The sequence below is a fragment of the Thalassophryne amazonica genome, unplaced genomic scaffold (assembly GCF_902500255.1).
Source record: "Thalassophryne amazonica unplaced genomic scaffold, fThaAma1.1, whole genome shotgun sequence".
Classification (NCBI taxonomy): Eukaryota; Metazoa; Chordata; class Actinopteri; order Batrachoidiformes; family Batrachoididae; genus Thalassophryne; species Thalassophryne amazonica.
Window position 1 is genome coordinate 554,008 of NW_022986248.1, and position 20,867 is coordinate 574,874.

General features: G+C 42.6%; 1 protein-coding gene across 1 annotated transcript in view; it reads right to left on the minus strand.

Moving 5' to 3' along the window:
- The window catches only part of LOC117505792 (AP-2 complex subunit alpha-2-like), a 153,877-nt gene that overhangs the window by 69,945 nt on the left and 63,065 nt on the right, over positions 1 to 20,867 (minus strand). Inside the window, 2 exon segments of the mRNA XM_034165328.1 lie at positions 13,360 to 13,528; positions 17,705 to 17,855. Of these exon segments, the coding sequence (XP_034021219.1) occupies positions 13,360 to 13,528; positions 17,705 to 17,855 (320 nt within the window).

Sequence of the window (20,867 nt, forward strand, 5' to 3'; positions counted from 1 at the left end):
GGACCAATTTTATTCACTTTATACATGCTTCCCTTAGGCAGTATTATTAGACGGTATTGCTTAAATTTTCATTGTTACGCAGATGATACCCAGCTTTATCTATCCATGAAGCCAGAGGACACACACCAATTAGCTAAACTGCAGGATTGTCTTACAGACATAAAGACATGGATGACCTCTAATTTCCTGCTTTTAAACTCAGATAAAACTGAAGTTATTGTACTTGGCCCCACAAATCTTAGAAACATGGTGTCTAACCAGATCCTTACTCTGGATGGCATTACCCTGACCTCTAGTAATACTGTGAGAAATCTTGGAGTCATTTTTGATCAGGATATGTCATTCAAAGCGCATATTAAACAAATATGTAGGACTGCTTTTTTGCATTTATGCAATATCTCTAAAATCAGAAAGGTCTTGTCTCAGAGTGATGCTGAAAAACTAATTCATGCATTTATTTCCTCTAGGCTGGACTATTGTAATTCATTATTATCAGGTTGTCCTAAAAGTTCCCTAAAAAGCCTTCAGTTAATTCAAATGCTGCAGCTAGAGTACTGACGGGGACTAGAAGGAGAGAGCATATCTCACCCATATTGGCCTCTCTTCATTGGCTTTCTGTTAATTCTAGAATAGAATTTAAAATTCTTCGTCTTACTTATAAGGTTTTGAATAATCAGGTCCCATCTTATCTTAGGGACCTCGTAGTACCATATCACCCCAATAGAGCGCTTCGCTCTCAGACTGCAGGCTTACTTGTAGTTCCTAGGGTTTGTAAGAGTAGAATGGGAGGCAGAGCCTTCAGCTTTCAGGCTCCTCTCCTGTGGAACCAGCTCCCAATTCAGATCAGGGAGACAGACACCCCCTCTACTTTTAAGATTAGGCTTAAAACTTTCCTTTTTGCTAAAGCTTATAGTTAGGGCTGGATCAGGTGACCCTGAACCATCCCTTAGTTATGCTGCTATAGACGTAGACTGCTGGGGGGTTCCCATGATGCACTGTTTCTTTCTCTTTTTGCTCTGTATGCACCACTCTGCATTTAATCATTAGTGATCGATCTCTGCTCCCCTCCACAGCATGTCTTTTTCCTGGTTCTCTCCCTCAGCCCCAACCAGTCCCAGCAGAAGACTGCCCCTCCCTGAGCCTGGTTCTGCTGGAGGTTTCTTCCTGTTAAAAGGGAGTTTTTCCTTCCCACTGTAGCCAAGTGCTTGCTCACAGGGGGTCGTTTTGACCGTTGGGGTTTTACATAATTATTGTATGGCCTTGCCTTACAATATAAAGTGCCTTGGGGCAACTGTTTGTTGTGATTTGGTGCTATATAAAAAAATTGATTGATTGATTGATGTATTTCATTCACGGTACAATAGTTCTTTTTTAGCATGCAATTTTGGTCCTATATGGATTGTGCTATTGCACACCCCAACCACTGCGCATACTCACACCGGGGGCGGCGTTTAGCTAAACATGGAGGTTTTTTTTGCTGGCACACAATAATTTGAAGGAGCTAATTAACAGTGCTAATACTTGTAACACACACACACACACAAAAAAAAACAAATCCAGTACGCTGTAAACCGTCTGGAGGCATGAAGAGCTGGACAAATTTCTGATGTGATTTTTCACTAGACTGAGGAAGTACACAGAGTCTTTTTTTTTGGGGGGGGGGGGGGGGGGAGTGTATATGAAGTCAGTGCATGACATCACGGACTGCATCGTCAGAATTATTTTTGCACTATCCAACTGTTTGTCCAAGTTGACTGAGAACAATTTTGGACTCCTATTTGAAGTTCATGTTGGACTGTACCACGAGTGATCAACACCAAAATGTAAGTCCTTTTCTGTTGTTTATAAATTAATAAAATATCAAATGACAAGGATTTATTTTAGCTGTTATATAAAACAAATAATGAATGTTTTAGATTCTTTCAATGGAATGAATATTTCATGAGGTGAAAGATGGAAGGTACCATTCAAAAAGATGAAGCTGTGTTGAATGGTATGTTCCAGCTTTCTGTACCATTGAACACATAAACATTCATTATTTGTAGACTATTTCATGGCCACACATCATAAATTGGCAGTGGTTAACATTACATGAGTGCATGAGGAGCAAGATGGTGCCTGTGTGTTTGGCATGCCGTCAGTCCTGTCTATATCGCTCGTTGGATTTTTTTGTTGTTTGTAGTTGTTTCTTTGCTTTGAGTGTTTTGCGGGGACATCTCTGCCTTGGTTGTGTATAATCATCAGTCTCTCTTGGACATTAATGCTCTTTATGAGCTGCTGCTGTCGTCTGGGTCCGGGCTGGGAGGGCCGTGCCCTGCTCTGCCACCTGTGCTCGCAGATGTCCCGCTGCACCTGCCTCGTTTTCCTTGTGCTCCTCTCCGGAGGAGACACTTTAGAAGGCACAGAAAGCAGAGCGGTGCGTCGGTGAAATTGCCTTCACTAGAGGGTCTGATCTTCGCCTCCTCTAGGATGGACGATATTCTTGGGTGTGGGTTAGGGTTAGGCATGTTGAATTTTCTTCGGTGTAGAGCGCTGGACACAGTTTCAAGCAGGTCTGCGCAGCACAGCTTTACTGCATGCAAGTCTGTGCAACACTGCGCCTCTGTACACAACCAAAAACTGAGTGCGTCAGCTGGAGAACATGAGCACACAGCACCAGCTATATTATACGATGTCTGTTAGAAAAGTATCGGACCTTTTTATTTTTCGCAACACCCATATGGATTTGAATCACGTGTGATTGCATCAGCCAAGCTTGAACCTTCATGCGCATGCGTGAGTTTTTTCACGCCTGTCGGTTGCGTCATTCGCCTGTGAGCAGGCTTTGTGTGAGCAGTGGTCCACCCCTCTCGTCTCTTTTTATTGCGAATAAATGTCTGAATGATTTGGAGCTTTGCTGTATCAAATTTTTCCAGAAACTGTGAGAGACCTCCAGGTGGACACCATTCCGAAAATTTAGATGGCTTTCAGGGACGATTTTATGGGGATTACACAGATGAAGGAGTGCTCCAGCTGGTTTAAAGACCACCCACAGCATCTGAGAGCGCGGCGCGCTCCGAGCGCCAATCGACAGGCTCAAACCCCGCTGAAACAACCAGATCATTTCCAACGTGAAGGCTTTGTTGATCCGGGACGTCGTCTGACTTTCACAAAAAAGGCAGGAGACGTGGACATCAGCACTTTTTCGGCACATTCTACTGTTACAGGAGTTTTTTTCATGGAAAGAGAAGCGGAGCATTGCGCCACCGCGCCGCTCATGGCACGGGACAAAACCACCACCGTGTTGGTCTCACAGGACGGCTCATGCACAATTTCTCGGATAATCACACGCCTGAAAAGCAACCGGAAGCCGTCTGAAAGCCGTCCTGTGAGACCAACACGGAGGTGGTTTTGTCACGCGCCATGAGCGGCACGGTGGCGCAATCCTCCGCTTCTCTTTCCATGAAAAAAACTCCTGTAACAGTAGAATGTGCTGAAAAAGTGCTGATGTCCACGTCTCCTGCCTTTTTTGTGAAAGTCAGACGACGTCCCGGATCAACAAAGCCTTCACGTTGGAAATGATCTGGTTGTTTCAGCGGGGTGTCAGCCTGTCGATCGGCGCTCAGAGCGCGCTGCGTTCTCAGACGCTGTGGGCGGTCTTTAAGATGGCTGGAGCACTCCTTAATCTGTGTAATCCGCATAAAATCATTGTTGAAAGCCATCTGAATTTTCCGACTGGTGTCCACCTGGAGGTCTCTCAGTTTCTGGAAAAATTTGATGCAGCAAAGCTCCAAATTGTTCAGACATTTATTTGCAATAAAAATCCGACGAGAGGGGGTGACCAGTGCTCACACAAAGCCTGCTCACAGGCGAATGACGCAACCGACAGGCGTGAAAAAACTCATGCATGCGCACCAAGGTTCAAGCTTGGCTGACGCAATCACACGTGATTCAAATCCATATGGTTTTTGCAAAAAAATAAAAAGGTCGGATACTTTTCTAACAGACCTCGTATTGTCACTGTCTATAGGCCTCCTGGCCCATACTCTTGATTTTTTTTTTTTAGATGAATTTGGTGCGTTCATCTCTAGTCTGTCAAATAGTGCAGACAATATCTTGATTGTGGTGATTTTAACATTCATATAAATAAGCCCTCTGATCCCCTTGGTAATCATTTATGGAAATCGTGGATGCGTTGGGATTTCAGCAGTTCATTTATGATTCAACACATATCAGTGGTAATACTCTGAATTTGGTTCTCACTGTCACAAATAGACATCCTGCCTCTTGCATCAGCGGTCTTGGACCACTCGCTTATTAGGTTTACAATTATGCTGCCACGTTTAGTGGAGCAACAACCTTGCCTATTATTGTGGCGACGTATTAAACCTTCAACTTTGACTGAACTCAAAGCTAGACTGCCGGAAATCTTAACTTCATGCTCGATGAATTTTCAGTCGGTAGACAGTCTTGTGGATAGCCTGAATTTAGTGCTAAAAACCACACTTGATAAGATTGCACCTCCTCTATTAAGGCCATGCCTTCCCAAGGCAGACAGCTTGGTTGAACGGTTATTTGCGTGACCTTAGGCAGAAGGCTAGAGGGGTGGAACGGAAATGGCGTAGTTCCAAACTAGAGGTGTTCCATCTTCCATCTATTTTAGATTCTAAGCTTATGCTTTATTGCTACGAAGCAGGCCTATTACTCTGAATTGATCAACAAAGACAACCATAACTCAAAGTTTTTGTTTGATACGGTGGCATTTCTTATTCATGGACAGCCACCTGTTGAACGCTCTCCCTTTTTAGCACAGGACTTTTTGAGAAGAAAATAGAAGATATTAGGTTGAGCACATCTCAGCATACTTTGGTCCAGTCACTGCACCCAGCTATTGAGGTGGGGACTACCACTGAGGTGCCACCTAGATTCATGGAATTTAATAGTATCTCACAAGGTGTGCTGACAAAACTCGTGATGTCTACTAAAAGCACAACTTGTTTATTTGTTCCCATACCAACACAATTGTTTAAGGATCTTTGACCCATTCTTGTGCCGACTGTGCTGGAAATTGTTAACCTTTCGCTAAACTCTGGATGTGTTCCAAATTGTTTTAAATCTGCAGTGGTTAAACCACTACTCAAGAAATCTAATCTCGATCATGGTGTATTGAAAAATTATAAGCCGATATCAAATCTATAATTCTGCTCTAAAATTCTGGAAAAGGTGGTTTCACAGCAGCTTGTGGACTATCTTAGTGAGAATGATCTTTTTGAGCCATTGCAGTCTGCTTTTAGAAAACATCACTCCACAGAAACAGCACTTATTAAAGTAGTTAATGATCTTTTGCGAGCAATGAACTCGGATACCACTGCAGTGTTGGTGGTGTTGGATCTTAGTGCTGCGTTTGGTACCGCTGATCATCATATTCTACTTGATAGACTAGAACATCGTTGTGGGATTACTGGAACTGCCCATGCGTGGTTGACGTCTTATTTGCCTTGTCATTCCCGCTGTGTTTTGTGCAATGACACTATCTCTGATTTTAGGGGCATAAAGTTCGGGGTTCCGCAGGGATCTGTTCTGAGTCTCCTGCTTTTTTCCCTGTATATACAGTGAGGAAAATAAGTATTTGAACACTTTGCGATTTTTGCAAGTTCTCCCACTTAAAAAAAATCCGGAAATCACAATGTATGATTTTTGTAATAATTTATTTGTATGTTACTGCTGCAAATAAGTATTTGATCCCCTACCAACTGGCAAGAATTCTGGCTCACACAGACCTGTTAATTTTTCTTTAAGAAGCCCTGTTATTCTGCACTCTTTACCTGTATTAATTGCACCTGTTTGAACTTGTTACCTGTATAAAAGACACCTGTTCACACAAACAATCACACTCCAACCTGTCCACCACAACCAAGAGCAAAGAGCTGTCGAAGGACACAAGGGACAAAACTGTAGACCTGCACAAGGCTGGGATGGACTACAGGACAACAGGCAAGCAGCTTGGCAGAAGACAACAACTGTTATGATTATTTATTAGAAAGTGGAAGAAACACAAGATGACTGTCAATCTCCCCGAGTCTGGGATTCGATACAAGCTGTCACTTTGTGGGGTAAGGATGATTCTGAGAAAGCTCAGAACCACACAGGAGGACCTGGTCAATGACCTGAAGAGAGCTGGGACCACAGTCACAAAGATTACATTAGTAACAAATGATGCTGTCATGGTTTAAAATCCTGCAGGGCAGCAAGGTCCCCCTGCTCAAGCCAGCACATGTCCAGGCCCGTTTGAAGTTCACCAGTGACCATCTGGATGATCCAGAGGAGGCATGGAAGAAGGTCATGTGGTCAGATGAGACTAGAATAGAGCTTTTTGGAATCAACATCACTTACCATGTTTAGAGGATGAGAACAACCCCAAGAAAACCATCCCAACCGTGAAGCATGGGGATGGAAACATCATACTCTGGGGGTGCTCTTCTGCAAAGGGGACAGGACGACTGCACCGTATTGAAGGGAGGATGGATGGGGTCAGGAATTGCGAGATTTTGGCAAACAACCTCCTTCCCTCAGTAAGAGCACTGAAGATGGGTCATGGCTGGGTCTTCCAGCATGACAATGACCCCAAACACACAGCCAGGGCAACTAAGGAGGGGCTCTGTAAGAAGCATTTCAAGGTCCTGGAGTGGCCTGGCCAGTCTCCAGACCTGAAGTCAACAGAAAATCTTTGGAGGGAGCTGAAACTCCAAACCTGAAAGATTTGGAGAAAATCTTATGGAGAAGTGGACCAAAATTCCTACCGCAGGGTGTGGAAACCTGGTGAAAAACTACAGGAAACGTCTGACCTCTGTAACTGCAAACAAAGGCTACTGTACCAAATATTAACATTGATTTTCACAGGTGTTCAAATACTTATTTGCAGCAGTAACATACAAATGAATTTTTAAAAAATCATCCATCCATCCATTTTCTTCCGCTTTATCCGGAATCGGGTCGCGAGGGCAGCAGCTCAAGCAAAGCCGCCCAGACATCCTGATCCACACACACCTCCCCCAGCTCCTCCAGGGGAACACCAAGGAATTCCCAAGCAGGCCGGGAGACGTAGTCCCTCCAGCATGTCCTGGGTCTTCCCCGGGGCCTCCTCCCGATGGGATGTGCCCGGAACACCTCTCCAGCGAGGCGTCCAGGGGGCATCCGGAAAAGATGCCCGAGCCACCTCAACTGGCTCCTTTCGATGTGGAGGAGCAGCAGCTCGACTCCGAGCTCCTCCTGATTGACTGAGCTCCTCACTCTATCTCTAAGGGAGCGCACAGCCACCCTGCGGAGGAAACTCATCTCGGCCGCTTGTACTCGTGATCTTGTTCTTTCGGTCATGAGCCAAATCTCATGACCAATATAGTAATGGGTATTAAGTTTGGAAAGCATGTCCCTCTATGATTTTTATGGACACTACTATGGAAGCAGGCCACAGTCTCAACTTGTTGAAATTCCCTCCCTGGCAAATAAACTGCACTACCACCATAGTGGATTTTCTGCACTAAATTCCCCGCTAAGCTAATGGATTCCACATCCACATTTGTCATATGCCTTGCAGGGTCTCTAATCACCTGCTCCGTGGCCTGCTGTAGATTCCTAATGTTACCCTCCCTGTAGAGCTCTATCTATGTTCGCAGACAAAATGGCGGCACCTTCCCCAGTAGAGTGGAGGCCGTCCGGCATCAGCAGGGAACGGTGGCCCCAGAACGAAGGCCAGTTATCAATAAAGCTAAAGCCTTGCTGTCTACAAAACTGCACCAGCCACCTATTTAATGATGTCAGCCTGCTAAATGCCTCATCAGTACCCCGGGAGGGGAGGGGACCAGAGACTATTAATCGATGCCGACAAATCTTTCTGGCAAGGTCCATTTTTGTGACCTCTGAGTGCTTCATCCTGATATCATTGGTGACAACGTGAATAACTATGTGACTATATCTCATGTCATGTTCCTTCATCTGTCTTCCCTTCGGCAGCATCAGCATCCTAAGATGAGATGCAATGTCGGGAGCTCTGGCCCCAGGAATACATTTAACGTCATCCGGCGTCTGTAACCTGACTTTGCGTGTGATAGAATCCCCTATCACTAAAGTCCAGTGTTTCGGCCTGGAGACAGGAGTGGAAGTCACTTGTGGGCTCAGAGAATTCACATCAGGCAAATCCAAGGGGGAGAACCGATTCACAGTTCGCACTGGCGAGTGTGATCGGGGCACCACAACCGGGCACCAAGCCCAACGGGACTTCCTCCGCCTAGACACAGTCCGAAAGCCGTCCTCCACAGCCGGCGTTTCTAAGCTGATGCTAATGGGCTCGCTAGCCGGCCCAACACTAACCTCATCTGGAGTGCCCGTAACATCTAACTCCACTGCGCTAAGAAGCTGCTCTAACTTACAGATACAGCTCTCTAAGAGAGCCACCCTATCATCCAACATCCAGCAGGATTTACGGAGGGTGTAAAGTAGAATTAGTAGTGTACTTTGTGCACTAAGAAATTCAAGAATGTAGCCAAGCAAACATGAGCTAACCAATAATGGATAAGCTAACCACTCCTAAGGCTCACACACACGCAAATAAATTAATTAAAATTCACAGCAGTTACACTGAAAAACTAACAGAAGTATTAAACAGGTAAAAACGCAGCAGCTATAAAATACACTAAACAGTTAATTAACTAACAGGAGTGTAAAAAAATGAAATGAAAAAATGATGACGGGGGTCCGAAATAGCTAACACAAGCTAACCGCTAGCGAAAATGCTAGCCGCTCCTAAGATTTTACACAGGAGTAAAATAATTAATTAAAATTCACAGCAGTTCAACTGAAAAATGAACAGAAGTATTAAACGGGTAAAAAAGAAACAGCTACAACCCCTGGCAATAATTATGGAATCACCGGCCTTGGAGGATGTTCATTCAGTTGTTTAATTTTGTAGAAAAAAAGCAGACCACAGACATGACACAAAACTAAAGTCATTTCAAATGGCAACTTTCTGGCTTTAACACTATAAGAAATCAGGAAAAAAATTGTGGCAGTCAGTAACGGTTACTTTTTTAGACCAAGCAGAGGGAAAAAATATGGAATCACTCAATTCTGAGGAAAAAATGATGGAATCATGAAAAACAAAAGAACACTCCAACACATCACTAGTATTTTGTTGCACCACCTCTGGCTTTTATAACAGCTTGCAGTCTCTGAGACATGGACGTAATGAGTGACAAACAGTACTCTTCATCAATCTGGCTCCAACTTTCTCTGATTGCTGTTGCCAGATCAGCTTTGCAGGTTGGAGCCTTGTCATGGACCATTTTCTTCAACTTCCGCCAAAGATTTTCAATTGGATTAAGATCCGGACTATTTGCAGGCCATGACATTGACCCTATGTGTCTTTTTGCAAGGAATGTTTTCAGTTTTTTTTCTATGGCAAGATGCATTATCATCTTGAAAAATGATTTCATCATCCCCAAACATCCTTTCAATTGATGGGATAAGTGTCCAAAATATCAACGTAAACTTGTGCATTTATTGATGATGTAATGACAGCCATCTCCCCAGTGCCTTTACCTGACATGCAGCCCCATATCATCAATGACTGTGGAAATTTACATGTTCTCTTCAGGCAGTCATCTTTATAAATCTCATTGGAACGGCACCAAACAAAAGTTCCAGCATCATCACCTTGTCCAATGCAGATTCGAGATTTATCACTGAATATGTGATAAATGCCATAGGTATTAAAGGCACTGCGCTGCGGTGGTTTGAATCATATTTGTGTAATAGATTACAATTTGTTCATGTAAATGGGGAATCTTCTTCACAGACTAAAGTTAATTATGGAGTTCCACAAGGTTCTGTGCTAGGACCAATTTTATTCACTTTATATATGCTTCCCTTAGGCAGTATTATTAGACGGTATTGCTTAAATTTTCATTGTTACGCAGATGATACCCAGCTTTATCTATCCATGAAGCCAGAGGACACACACCAATTAGCTAAACTGCAGGATTGTCTTACAGACATAAAGACATGGATGACCTCTAATTTCCTGCTTTTAAACTCAGATAAAACTGAAGTTATTGTACTTGGCCCCACAAATCTTAGAAACATGGTGTCTAACCAGATCCTTACTCTGGATGGCATTACCCTGACCTCTAGTAATACTGTGAGAAATCTTGGAGTCATTTTTGATCAGGATATGTCATTCAAAGCGCATATTAAACAAATATGTAGGACTGCTTTTTTGCATTTACGCAATATCTCTAAAATCAGAAAGGTCTTGTCTCAGAGTGATGCTGAAAAACTAATTCATGCATTTATTTCCTCTAGGCTGGACTATTGTAATTCATTATTATCAGGTTGTCCTAAAAGTTCCCTAAAAAGCCTTCAGTTAATTCAAAATGCTGCAGCTAGAGTACTGACGGGGACTAGAAGGAGAGAGCATATCTCACCCATATTGGCCTCTCTTCATTGGCTTCCTGTTAATTCTAGAATAGAATTTAAAATTCTTCTTCTTACTTATAAGGTTTTGAATAATCAGGTCCCATCTTATCTTAGGGACCTCGTAGTACCATATCACCCCAATAGAGCGCTTCGCTCTCAGACTGCAGGCTTACTTGTAGTTCCTAGGGTTTGTAAGAGTAGAATGGGAGGCAGAGCCTTCAGCTTTCAGGCTCCTCTCCTGTGGAACCAGCTCCCAATTCAGATCAGGGAGACAGACACCCTCTCTACTTTTAAAATTAGGCTTAAAACTTTCCTTTTTGCTAAAGCTTATAGTTAGGGCTGGATCAGGTGACCCTGAACCATCCCTTAGTTATGCTGCTATAGACGTAGACTGCTGGGGGGTTCCCATGATGCACTGTTTCTTTCTCTTTTTGCTCTGTATGCACCACTCTGCATTTAATCATTAGTGATCGATCTCTGCTCCCCTCCACAGCATGTCTTTTTCCTGGTTCTCTCCCTCAGCCCCAACCAGTCCCAGCAGAAGACTGCCCCTCCCTGAGCCTGGTTCTGCTGGAGGTTTCTTCCTGTTAAAAGGGAGTTTTTCCTTCCCACTGTAGCCAAGTGCTTGCTCACAGGGGGTCGTTTTGACCGTTGTGGTTTTACATAATTATTGTATGGCCTTGCCTTACAATATAAAGCGCCTTGGGGCAACTGTTTGTTGTGATTTGGCGCTATATAAAAAAATTGATTGATTGATTGATATGACTTTCATCCAGTCATCCACAGTCCACGATTGCTTTTCCTTAGCCCATTGTAACCTTGTTTTTTTCTGTTTAGGTGTTAATGATGGCTTTCGTTTAGCTTTTCTGTATGTAAATCCCATTTCCTTTAGGTGGTTTCTTACAGTTCGGTCACAGACGTTGACTCCAGTTTCCTCCCATTCGTTCCTCATTTGTTTTGTTGTGCATTTTCGATTTTTGAGACATATTGCTTTAAGTTTTCTGTCTTGACGCTTTGATGTCTTCCTTGGTCTACCAGTATGTTTGCCTTTAACAACCTTCCCATGTTGTTTGTATTTGGTCCAGAGTTTAGACACAGCTGACTGTGAACAACCAACATCTTTTGCAACATTGCGTGATGATTTACCCTCTTTTAAGAGTTTGATAATCCTCTCCTTTGTTTCAATTGACATCTCTCATGTTGGAGCCATGATTCATGTCAGTCCACTTGGTGCAACAGCTCTCCAAGGTGTGATCACTCCTTTTTAGATGCAGACTAACGAGCAGATCTGATTTGAAGCAGGTGTTAGTTTTGGGGATGAAAATTTACAGGGTGATTCCATAATTTATTCCTCAGAATTGAGTGATTCCATATTTTTTTCCCTCTGCTTGGTCTAAAAGAGTAACCGTTACTGACTGCCACAATTTTTTTTTCCTGATTTCTTATAGTGTTTCTTAAAGCCAGAAAGTTGCCATTTGAAATGACTTTAGTTTTGTGTCATGTCTGTGATCTGCTTTTTTTCTACAAAATTAAACAACTGAATGAACATCCTCCGAGGCCGGTGATTCCATAATTATTGCCAGGGGTTGTATAAACAGTAACAACGGGGAGGGGTCGACCTAGCTAGCAAAAGCTAAACGCTAGCGAATGCTAACCGCTAGCAAATGCTAACTGCTAGCGATTCACAACAGGACTGTTGTTAAATAACGTTCACAGTAGATACAATTAATAACCAAAAGAGTGCTAAACAGAAATAATAGAAGCGTATACAACCGTGTGAAGTTCAGAGTGGCGTCACAGCAACAAACAATCCATCATTGTGAGCGGTCTGACGCTCTACACGATGCAGGGTGAAATCCTGATGAGACGGAACGAGCGCTTCCAACAGCTCCTAAACAGACCATCGACTGTTGACAGTGCAACAATCGAGAGGATGGAGTAGTATCCCACACAGTAAGATCTGGACAGATCACCGACGTTCGATGAGCTGCTTAATGTTCATAAGCATAATCAGGATGTCTGAAGAATGACTGCTGGGGGACCTGCTGTTTTCTGAGTTGAAGGAGGGGACAAGGCCCCATGGTTGACCAGGGCTGCATTTTAAGGACACAATAAAACAAACCATGGCCTGGCAGGTATCAACTCTCAGCAGCTGGAGACGCTGGCGAACGACCGGAATGGATAGCGCACAGTACTGAAGCAGTTAACAGAAACTGGGAAAATGAAAGAAGACAATGACAGCATAAAACTTAAACTTCTGGAAATGAACTCTGAACTCTTTTTTCTGTTTGTTTTTGTTTAAACACCTGAGCTGTATTTTCAAACTTTTGAGCAGTTCTCTGAATATTTTGTACTGTTTTTCCCCCTCTTTCCTTTTCTGTCTCTTCACTTTTCTTTTTGCTGTGCAGCATTGTCCTAGTCTGTAATAGACTGACTGGCATAAAAAAGTAGTTCTCGAGGTAAACATACTTTTTACGGCACCACATTTATCAGACAGACAGTCTTGGTTAAGTTAGGTTGTAGATTAATCTTAACACTACACAATATAATCAATATATACATTATGTTGTTTCAATAAGGCTTTACTAATGGGGAAGTGATGATCTAGTGGTTAATTGTTGGGCTTGAGACCAGAGGATCCTCGGTTCAAATCCCAGACTGAGTGGAAAATCACTAAGGGCCCTTGGGCAAGGTCCTTAATCCCCTAGTTGCTCCCGGTGTGTAGTTGTCACCTTGTATGGCAGCAGTCTGACATCGGGGTGAATGTGAGTCATTATTGTAAAGTGCTTTGAGCGTCTGATTCAGATGGAAAAGCACGATTTACCATGAGCAGATTCTGAAATTACCCAATTTTACCATCAACCGGAAATGTATTAGTGAATACATATGCACAACTCATGACCGACTCACCTTCAGAGCACTGATTACGGTTTCTATATGAGTTTTTACTGCCTCGTGAGAAAACTCAGAGCTGGCCAGTGTGCACATGCTCTCCAAAGCCAAGTAACGTAGGTTTGTTTCCCTGTGCTGGAGAAACTGGCCCAGCTGGTTACAAGCTCGTACCAACAGTGTGGGCTCACTGGAAAAGCAACACACAAAATTGCAGCCACTTAAATCCACATCTCAAAATCCAAGAACACACAAGTACAGTATTGTTCATAATAATAGTAGTGCTATGTGACTAAAAAGATTAATCCAGGTTTTGAGTATATTTCTTATTGTTACATGGGAAACAAGGTACCAGTAGATTCAGTAGATTCTCACAAATCTAACAAGACCAAGCATTCATGATATGCACACTCTTAAGGCTATGAAATTGGGCTATTAGTAAAAAAAAAGTAGAAAAGGGGGTGTTCACAATAATAGTAGCATCTGCTGTTGACGCTACAAACTCAAAACTATTATGTTCAAACTGCTTTTTTTAGCAATCCTGTGAATCACTAAACTAGTATTTAGTTGTATAACCACAGTTTTTCATGATTTCTTCACATCTGTGAGGCATGGAGTCAACCAACTTGTGGCACCTTTCTGCTGTTATTCCACTCCAAGATTCTTTAACAACATTCCACAATTCATTCACATTTCTTGGTTTTGCTTCAGAAACAACTTTTTTGATGTCACCCCACAAGTTCTCCATTGGATTTAGGTCCGTGGATTGGGCAGGCCACTCCAAAACATTAATTTTGTTGATTTGGAACCAAGATTTTGCTGGTTTACTAGTGTGCTTGGGGTCATTGTCTTGTTGAAACACCCATTTCAAGGGCATGTCCTCTTCAGCATAAGGCAACATGACCTCTTCAAGTATTCTGACATATCCAAACTGATCCATGATACCTGGTATGCGATATATAGGCCCAACACCATAGTAGGAGAAACATGCCCATATCATGATGCTTGCACCACCATGCTTCACCGTCTTCACTGTGAACTGTGGCTTGAATTCAGAATTTGGGGGTCGTCTCACAAACTGTCTGCGGCCCTTGGACCCAAAAAGAACAATTTTACTCTCATCAGTCCACAAAATATTCCTCCATTTCTCTTTAGGCCAGTTGATGTGTTCTTTTGGAAATTGTAACCTCTTCTGCACGTCTTTTATTTAACAGAGGGACTTTGCGGGGGATTCTTGCAAATAAAGTAGTGTCACACAGGCCTCTTCTAACTGTCACAGCACTTACAGGTAACTCCAGACTGTCTGATCATCCTGGAGCTGATCAATGGGTGAGCCTTTGCCATTCTGGTTATTCTTCTATCCATTTTGATGGTTGTTTTCCATTTTCTTCCATGCGTCTTTTTTTTTTGTCCATTTTAAAGCATTGGAGATCATTGTAGATGAACAACCTATAATTTTTTGCACCTGCATATAAGTTTTCCCCTCTCCAATCAACTTTTTAATCAAACTACACTGTTCTTCTGAACAATGTCTTGACCGTCCCATTTTCCTCAGGCTTTCAAAGAGAAAAGCATGTTCAACAGGTGCTGGCTTCATCCTTAAATAGGGGATACCTGATTCACACCTGTTTGTTCCACAAAACTGAAGAACTCACTGACTGAATGCCACACTACTATTATTGTGAACACCCCCTTTTCTACTTTTTTTTTTTTTTTTTTACTAATAGCCCAATTTCATAGCCTTAAGAGTGTGCATATCATGAATGCTTGGTCTTGTTGGATTTGTGAGAATCTACTGAATCTACTGGTACCTTGTTTCCCATGTAACAATAAGAAATATACTCAAAACCTGGATTAATCTTTTTAGTCACATAGCACTACTATTATTCTGAACACTACTGTAACACCAAAAGCATGCAATCTTCAAATCATGAGACTTATGAAAGTTGATTAAAACATACATATCTAAGGTTGTGCAAAGCTGTAAATGGTGAAAGATTTAGTCAGTATTTTATAATTGTTCTACAACCCCTGGCAATAATTATGGAATCACCGGCCTCGGAGGATGTTCATTCAGTTGTTTAATTTTGTAGAAAAAAAGCAGATCACAAACATGACACAAAACTAAAGTCATTTCAAATGGCAACTTTCTGGCTTTAAGAAACACTATAAGAAATCAAGAAAAAAATTGTGGCAGTCAGTAACGGTTACTTTTTTAGACCAAGCAGAGGAAAAAAATATGGAATCACTCAATTCTGAGGAAACAATTATGGAATCACCCTGTAAATTTTCATCCCCAAAACTAACACCTGCATCAAATCAGATCTGCTCATTAGTCTGCATCTAAAAAGGAGTGATCACACCTTGGAGAGCTGTTGTACCAAGTGGACTGACATGAATCATGGCACCAACACGAGAGATGTCAATTGAAACAAAGGAGAGGATTATCAAACTCTTAAAAGAGGGTAAATTATCACGCAATGTTGCAAAAGATGTTGGTTGTTCACAGTCAGCTGTGTCTAAACTCTGGACCAAATACAAACAACATGGGAAGGTTGTTAAAGGCAAACATACTGGTAGACCAAGGAAGACATCAAAGCGTCAAAACAGAAAACTTAAAGCAATATGTCTCAAAAATCGAAAATGCACAACAAAACCAATGAGGAACGAATGGGAGGAAACTGGAGTCAACGTCTGTGACCGAACTGTAAGAAACCACCTAAAGGAAATGGGATTTACATACAGAAAAGCTAAACAAAAAGCCATCATTAACACCTAAACAGAAAAAAACAAGGTTACAATGGGCTAAGGAAAAGCAATCGTGGACTGTGGATGACTGGATGAAAGTCATATTCAGTGATGAATCTCGAATCTGCATTGGGCAAGGTGATGATGTTGGAACTTTTGTTTGGTGCCGTTCCAATGAGATTTATAAAGATGATTGCCTGAAGAGAACATGTAAATTTCCACAGTCATTGATGATATGGGGCTGCATGTCAGGTAAAGGCACTGGGGAGATGGCTGTCATTACATCATCAATAAATGCACAAGTTTACGCTGATATTTTGGACACTTTTCTTATCCCATCAATTGAAAGGATGTTTGGGGATGATGAAATCATTTTTCAAGATGGTAATGCATCTTGCCATAGAGCAAAAACTATGAAAACATTCCTTGCAAAAAGACACATAGGGTCAATGTCATGGCCTGCAAATAGTCCGGATCTTAATCCAATTGAAAATCTTTGGTGGAAGTTGAAGAAAATGGTCCATGACAAGGCTCCAACCTACAAAGCTGATCTGGCAACAGCAATCAGAGAAAGTTGGAGCCAGATTGATGAAGAGTACTGTTTGTCACTCATTAAGTCCATGCCTCAGAGACTGCAAGCTGTTATAAAAGCCAGAGGTGGTGCAACAAAATACTAGTGATGTGTTGGAGCGTTCTTTTGTTTTTCATGATTCCATCATTTTTTCCTCAGAATTGAGTGATTCCATATTTTTTTTCCTCTGCTTGGTCTAAAAAAGTAACTGTTACTGACTGCCACAATTTTTTTTCTTGATTTCTTATAGTGTTTCTTAAAGCCAGAAAGTTGCCATTTGAAATGACTTTAGTTTTGTGTCACGTCTGTGATCTGCTTTTTTTCTACAAAATTAAACAACTGAATGAACATCCTCCGAGGCCGGTGATTCAAGAATTATTGCCAGGGGTTGTAGCCTGTCAAACTTTGGCAGGTGTAGACAATTAAGGTAGCTATAAATTTGTAAACACTGTCTTGAAATTCACTTAAAATACACTGCATCTCCCGCGCCAGTGTCTATATGACCTAGGTGCGTAAGTATCAGACAGATGCCAGCATGCTAGCCTGGAAAATGTACAGTGTAATTTATAGCTGGCAGATGGTAAAATAGATCTGATGTTTACCAACTTAACCACATGCAAAGATATTCTTTGGGCAAATTTTCCTCATCTAGTCTATGAATCAAACTATGGACTCCAGTCCATGCTCAGTGCTCAAAAACCTTCAAAGCAAAAAGTAATTTCAAACAGTTACAGCGATATTTAAAATGAAAATGCATTAAACCAGAGAAAAAAATGAAACAAGTCAGTTGCTAAGTTGATCAGTCGGAATGACAACATGCAGACTATTGTCCTGACACGACACAGGGTTTCCATCCCTGACCCAAGTAACCAACAGGCACCTGTTTTATGAATCATCACCGACTGTTCATATCCATATCCAGGAGAGAGGCAGTGAAGCATTACTCAAATATTCAGAGGTTCCTGTTCTAGAATAAGGTCTAATTATTCATCAATACTCCAACACTTCCATTTGAAGTAAAAAGCTGTCATAATGGATACAACCAACCTGTCATGGTGGATGATGAGGGCGATAGCTTCAAAAAGTACAGCATTCTTTGCATTGGAATGCTGGACCTTCTTAGACTTGGGTGGCTCTTGGGCTTTGTTGAGTATGGTCTCCAGACACTCTGTCAAGCGGCTTCGCAATGCAGCATCCTCTGCAACAACAAACACTAGGTTTTAATGTAGGCAATACCTTTGAAATTCATTGTATTAAAGTAGAAGTTTGACATTTTTAAACCTAGGTTCTATTTTCAGATGCTTTTGGGGCATCTCTTCACTTAGGACAAAAATTAATTTGTTGAACAAACATTACCACAGTGTTTATTAAACCAGGGGTTCTCGAGCCAGTCCTCAAGAACCCCTGAACCTGCACATTTTCCATCCTCTCACTGCTCTGCCACAAGCTCATTTGCTAATTCAGGTGCACAGCCAATCAACTCCTGACAGACACCTGAATTAGCAAATGAGCTTGTGGCAGAGAGATGGAAAATGTGCAGGTTCAGGAGTCCTTGATGACTGAATTGAGAACCCGTGTATTAAACAATATGCAATAAAAAGAAAGTGTGGGGTTCTTTTATTACCAATCACACTGCACTGGGCTCCTCAATGCATTCTTTTTAGGAGTTTATCACATTGCTGGGGCTGGTATGCTTGGACCCTTCCTGTGGTTCCCTTCTGGAAATGTTCAATGGGGGTTTGCACTTGAAGCTCCTATTACCAGATTCTTTTGACTGTAATGTGCTTGTCTATGGTTTGGATTGGATTCCAAGGTATATCAATCAATCAATCAATTTTTTTATATAGCGCCAAATCACAACAAACAGTTGCCCCAAGGCGCTTTATATTGTAAGGCAAGGCCATACAATAATTATGTAAAACCCCAACGGTCAAAACGACCCCCTGTGAGCAAGCACTTGGCTACAGTGGGAAGGAAAAACTCCCTTTTAACAGGAAGAAACCTCCAGCAGAACCAGGCTCAGGGAGGGGCAGTCTTCTGCTGGGACTGGTTGGGGCTGAGGGAGAGAACCAGGAAAAAGACATGCTGTGGAGGGGAGCAGAGATCGATCACTAATGATTAAATGCAGAGTGGTGCATACAGAGCAAAAAGAGAAAGAAACAGTGCATCATGGGAACCCCCCAGCAGTCTACGTCTATAGCAGCATAACTAAGGGATGGTTCAGGGTCACCCGATCCAGCCCTAACTATAAGCTTTAGCAAAAAGGAAAGTTTTAAGCCTAATCTTTTAAGTCTCCCTGATCTGAATTGGGAGCTGGTTCCACAGGAGAGGAGCCTGAAAGCTGAAGGCTCTGCCTCCCATTCTACTCTTACAAACCCTAGGAACTACAAGTAAGCCTGCAAGTAAGCCAAGTATATCAGAGAAACCATTCAAATCAAAACAATGACATACTACAAAACAACAGACACCACCATTAAATGTTAATCTTATTGGTGTCTAACAACCTGAAGTGCTGTATTCTGTTTTGATAGTAGAGAAGCTTGAATCTTCGACTGGACTGGGTTGCTTGACGTGAGGCCGTTTTGCTTCAAATCGCAGAAGCTTCCTCAGCTAAAATTCTTGCTCTGGTAGTCTGACTTCTGTCTTGACTCTTGTAGAGAAGAATAAACAAGAGTTTTTTCCTTTTTCCAGGCCAGCTTGAGTCGCGCTGTCAAGAGCTCCGTTGCCTGACCTGCAAGCAGTGTCGTGGGCTATGAGGAGTGAGCGGACCTGACTGATCATCCTAGGGTTTCTGTTTTGGAAAGACTGGGATGATTTTGTCCACAGACACAGTTCCCATACAAACCTGATGTAGCCCAGTACTGTTGCCTTGAATGGTTCCAAATATAACTAGCTGACTTACCCGGGTCTGCCAATACAGAACCAAAATTCAGTGGAGTCTTCCATGCCCTAATATCTATCTGCTGAATTCCCTTATCAGTTTTTTTTTTTTTGTGTCTGTGTGCCAAATAAATTCATTCATTCATTCTATCTGTGGTGGAAATTTGGTGAGAATCTGTGAAGTAGTTTTGAAGTAATCGTTCAAATCCTACACAAAGAGAAATCTTGATCCAGAATCCAAATCCGGATCACCTCCAAAATTTATTGAAGTCTTCCGTGGCCTAATATCTATCTGTGTTGAAAATGTGGTGAGAATCCATGAAGTCATGTTGACATAATCCTTCAAAACCTATATAAGGCTGAGTGTGTGTGTGTGTGTGTGTTCATGCAGGTGCGCTTTCAAGCTGTGAATGACGCCATCAATCTGGCTTTGCACTTCGTTCTGCAGCATCTGGACTCCCCAGAAACCTACGCTAGGATCCTGTTTGTGGACTTCAGTTCTGCCTTCAGTACCATCCTTCCAGATCTTCTCCAAGACAAGCTTTCCCAGATGAACGTGCCTGATTCTACCTGCAGGTGGATTGCCAACTTCCTGAAGGATAGGAAGCAACAAGTGAGGCTGGGGAAGAATGTCTCAGACTCCCGGACCACCAGTATCGGTACTCCTCAGGGCTGTGTCCTCTCTCCTCTGCTTTTCTCCCTGTACACTAACTGCTGCACCTCTGATCACCAGTCTGTCAAGCTTATCAAGTTTGCAGATGACACCACCCTTACTGGACTCATCTCAGATGGGGATGAGTCTGCCTATAGGCTGGAGGTCCAACGACTGGTGTCCTGGTGCAGCTATAACAACTTGGTGCTGAACACCGAGAAGACAGTGGAGATTATTGTGGACTTTAGGAAGAACACAGCCCCTCTCCCATTCATTACCCTGGCAGACACCCCCATCACCACAGTGGACACCTTCTGTTTCCTGGGAATCACTCTAATCCAGGACCTCAGGTGGGAGTCCACCATTACTTCTGTTGTCAAGTAGGCCCAGCAAAGAATGTGCTTCCTGCAGCAGTTGAATAAATTCAACCTGAAGGCAAAGATCATGGTGCAATTTTACACTGCCTTCATCGAGTCCATCCTCACCACCTCCATCACCGTATGGTACGCTGGAGCCACCACCAGGGGCATACAGAGACTACAGCGCATTGTACACTCTGCTAAGAAGGTGATTGGCTGCAACCTTCCATCTCTTCAGGACCTGTACATCTCCAGGACACTGGGGCGTTCAGGTCGGATCAGAGCCGATCCTTCTCACCCTGGATATAGCTTTTTTGAC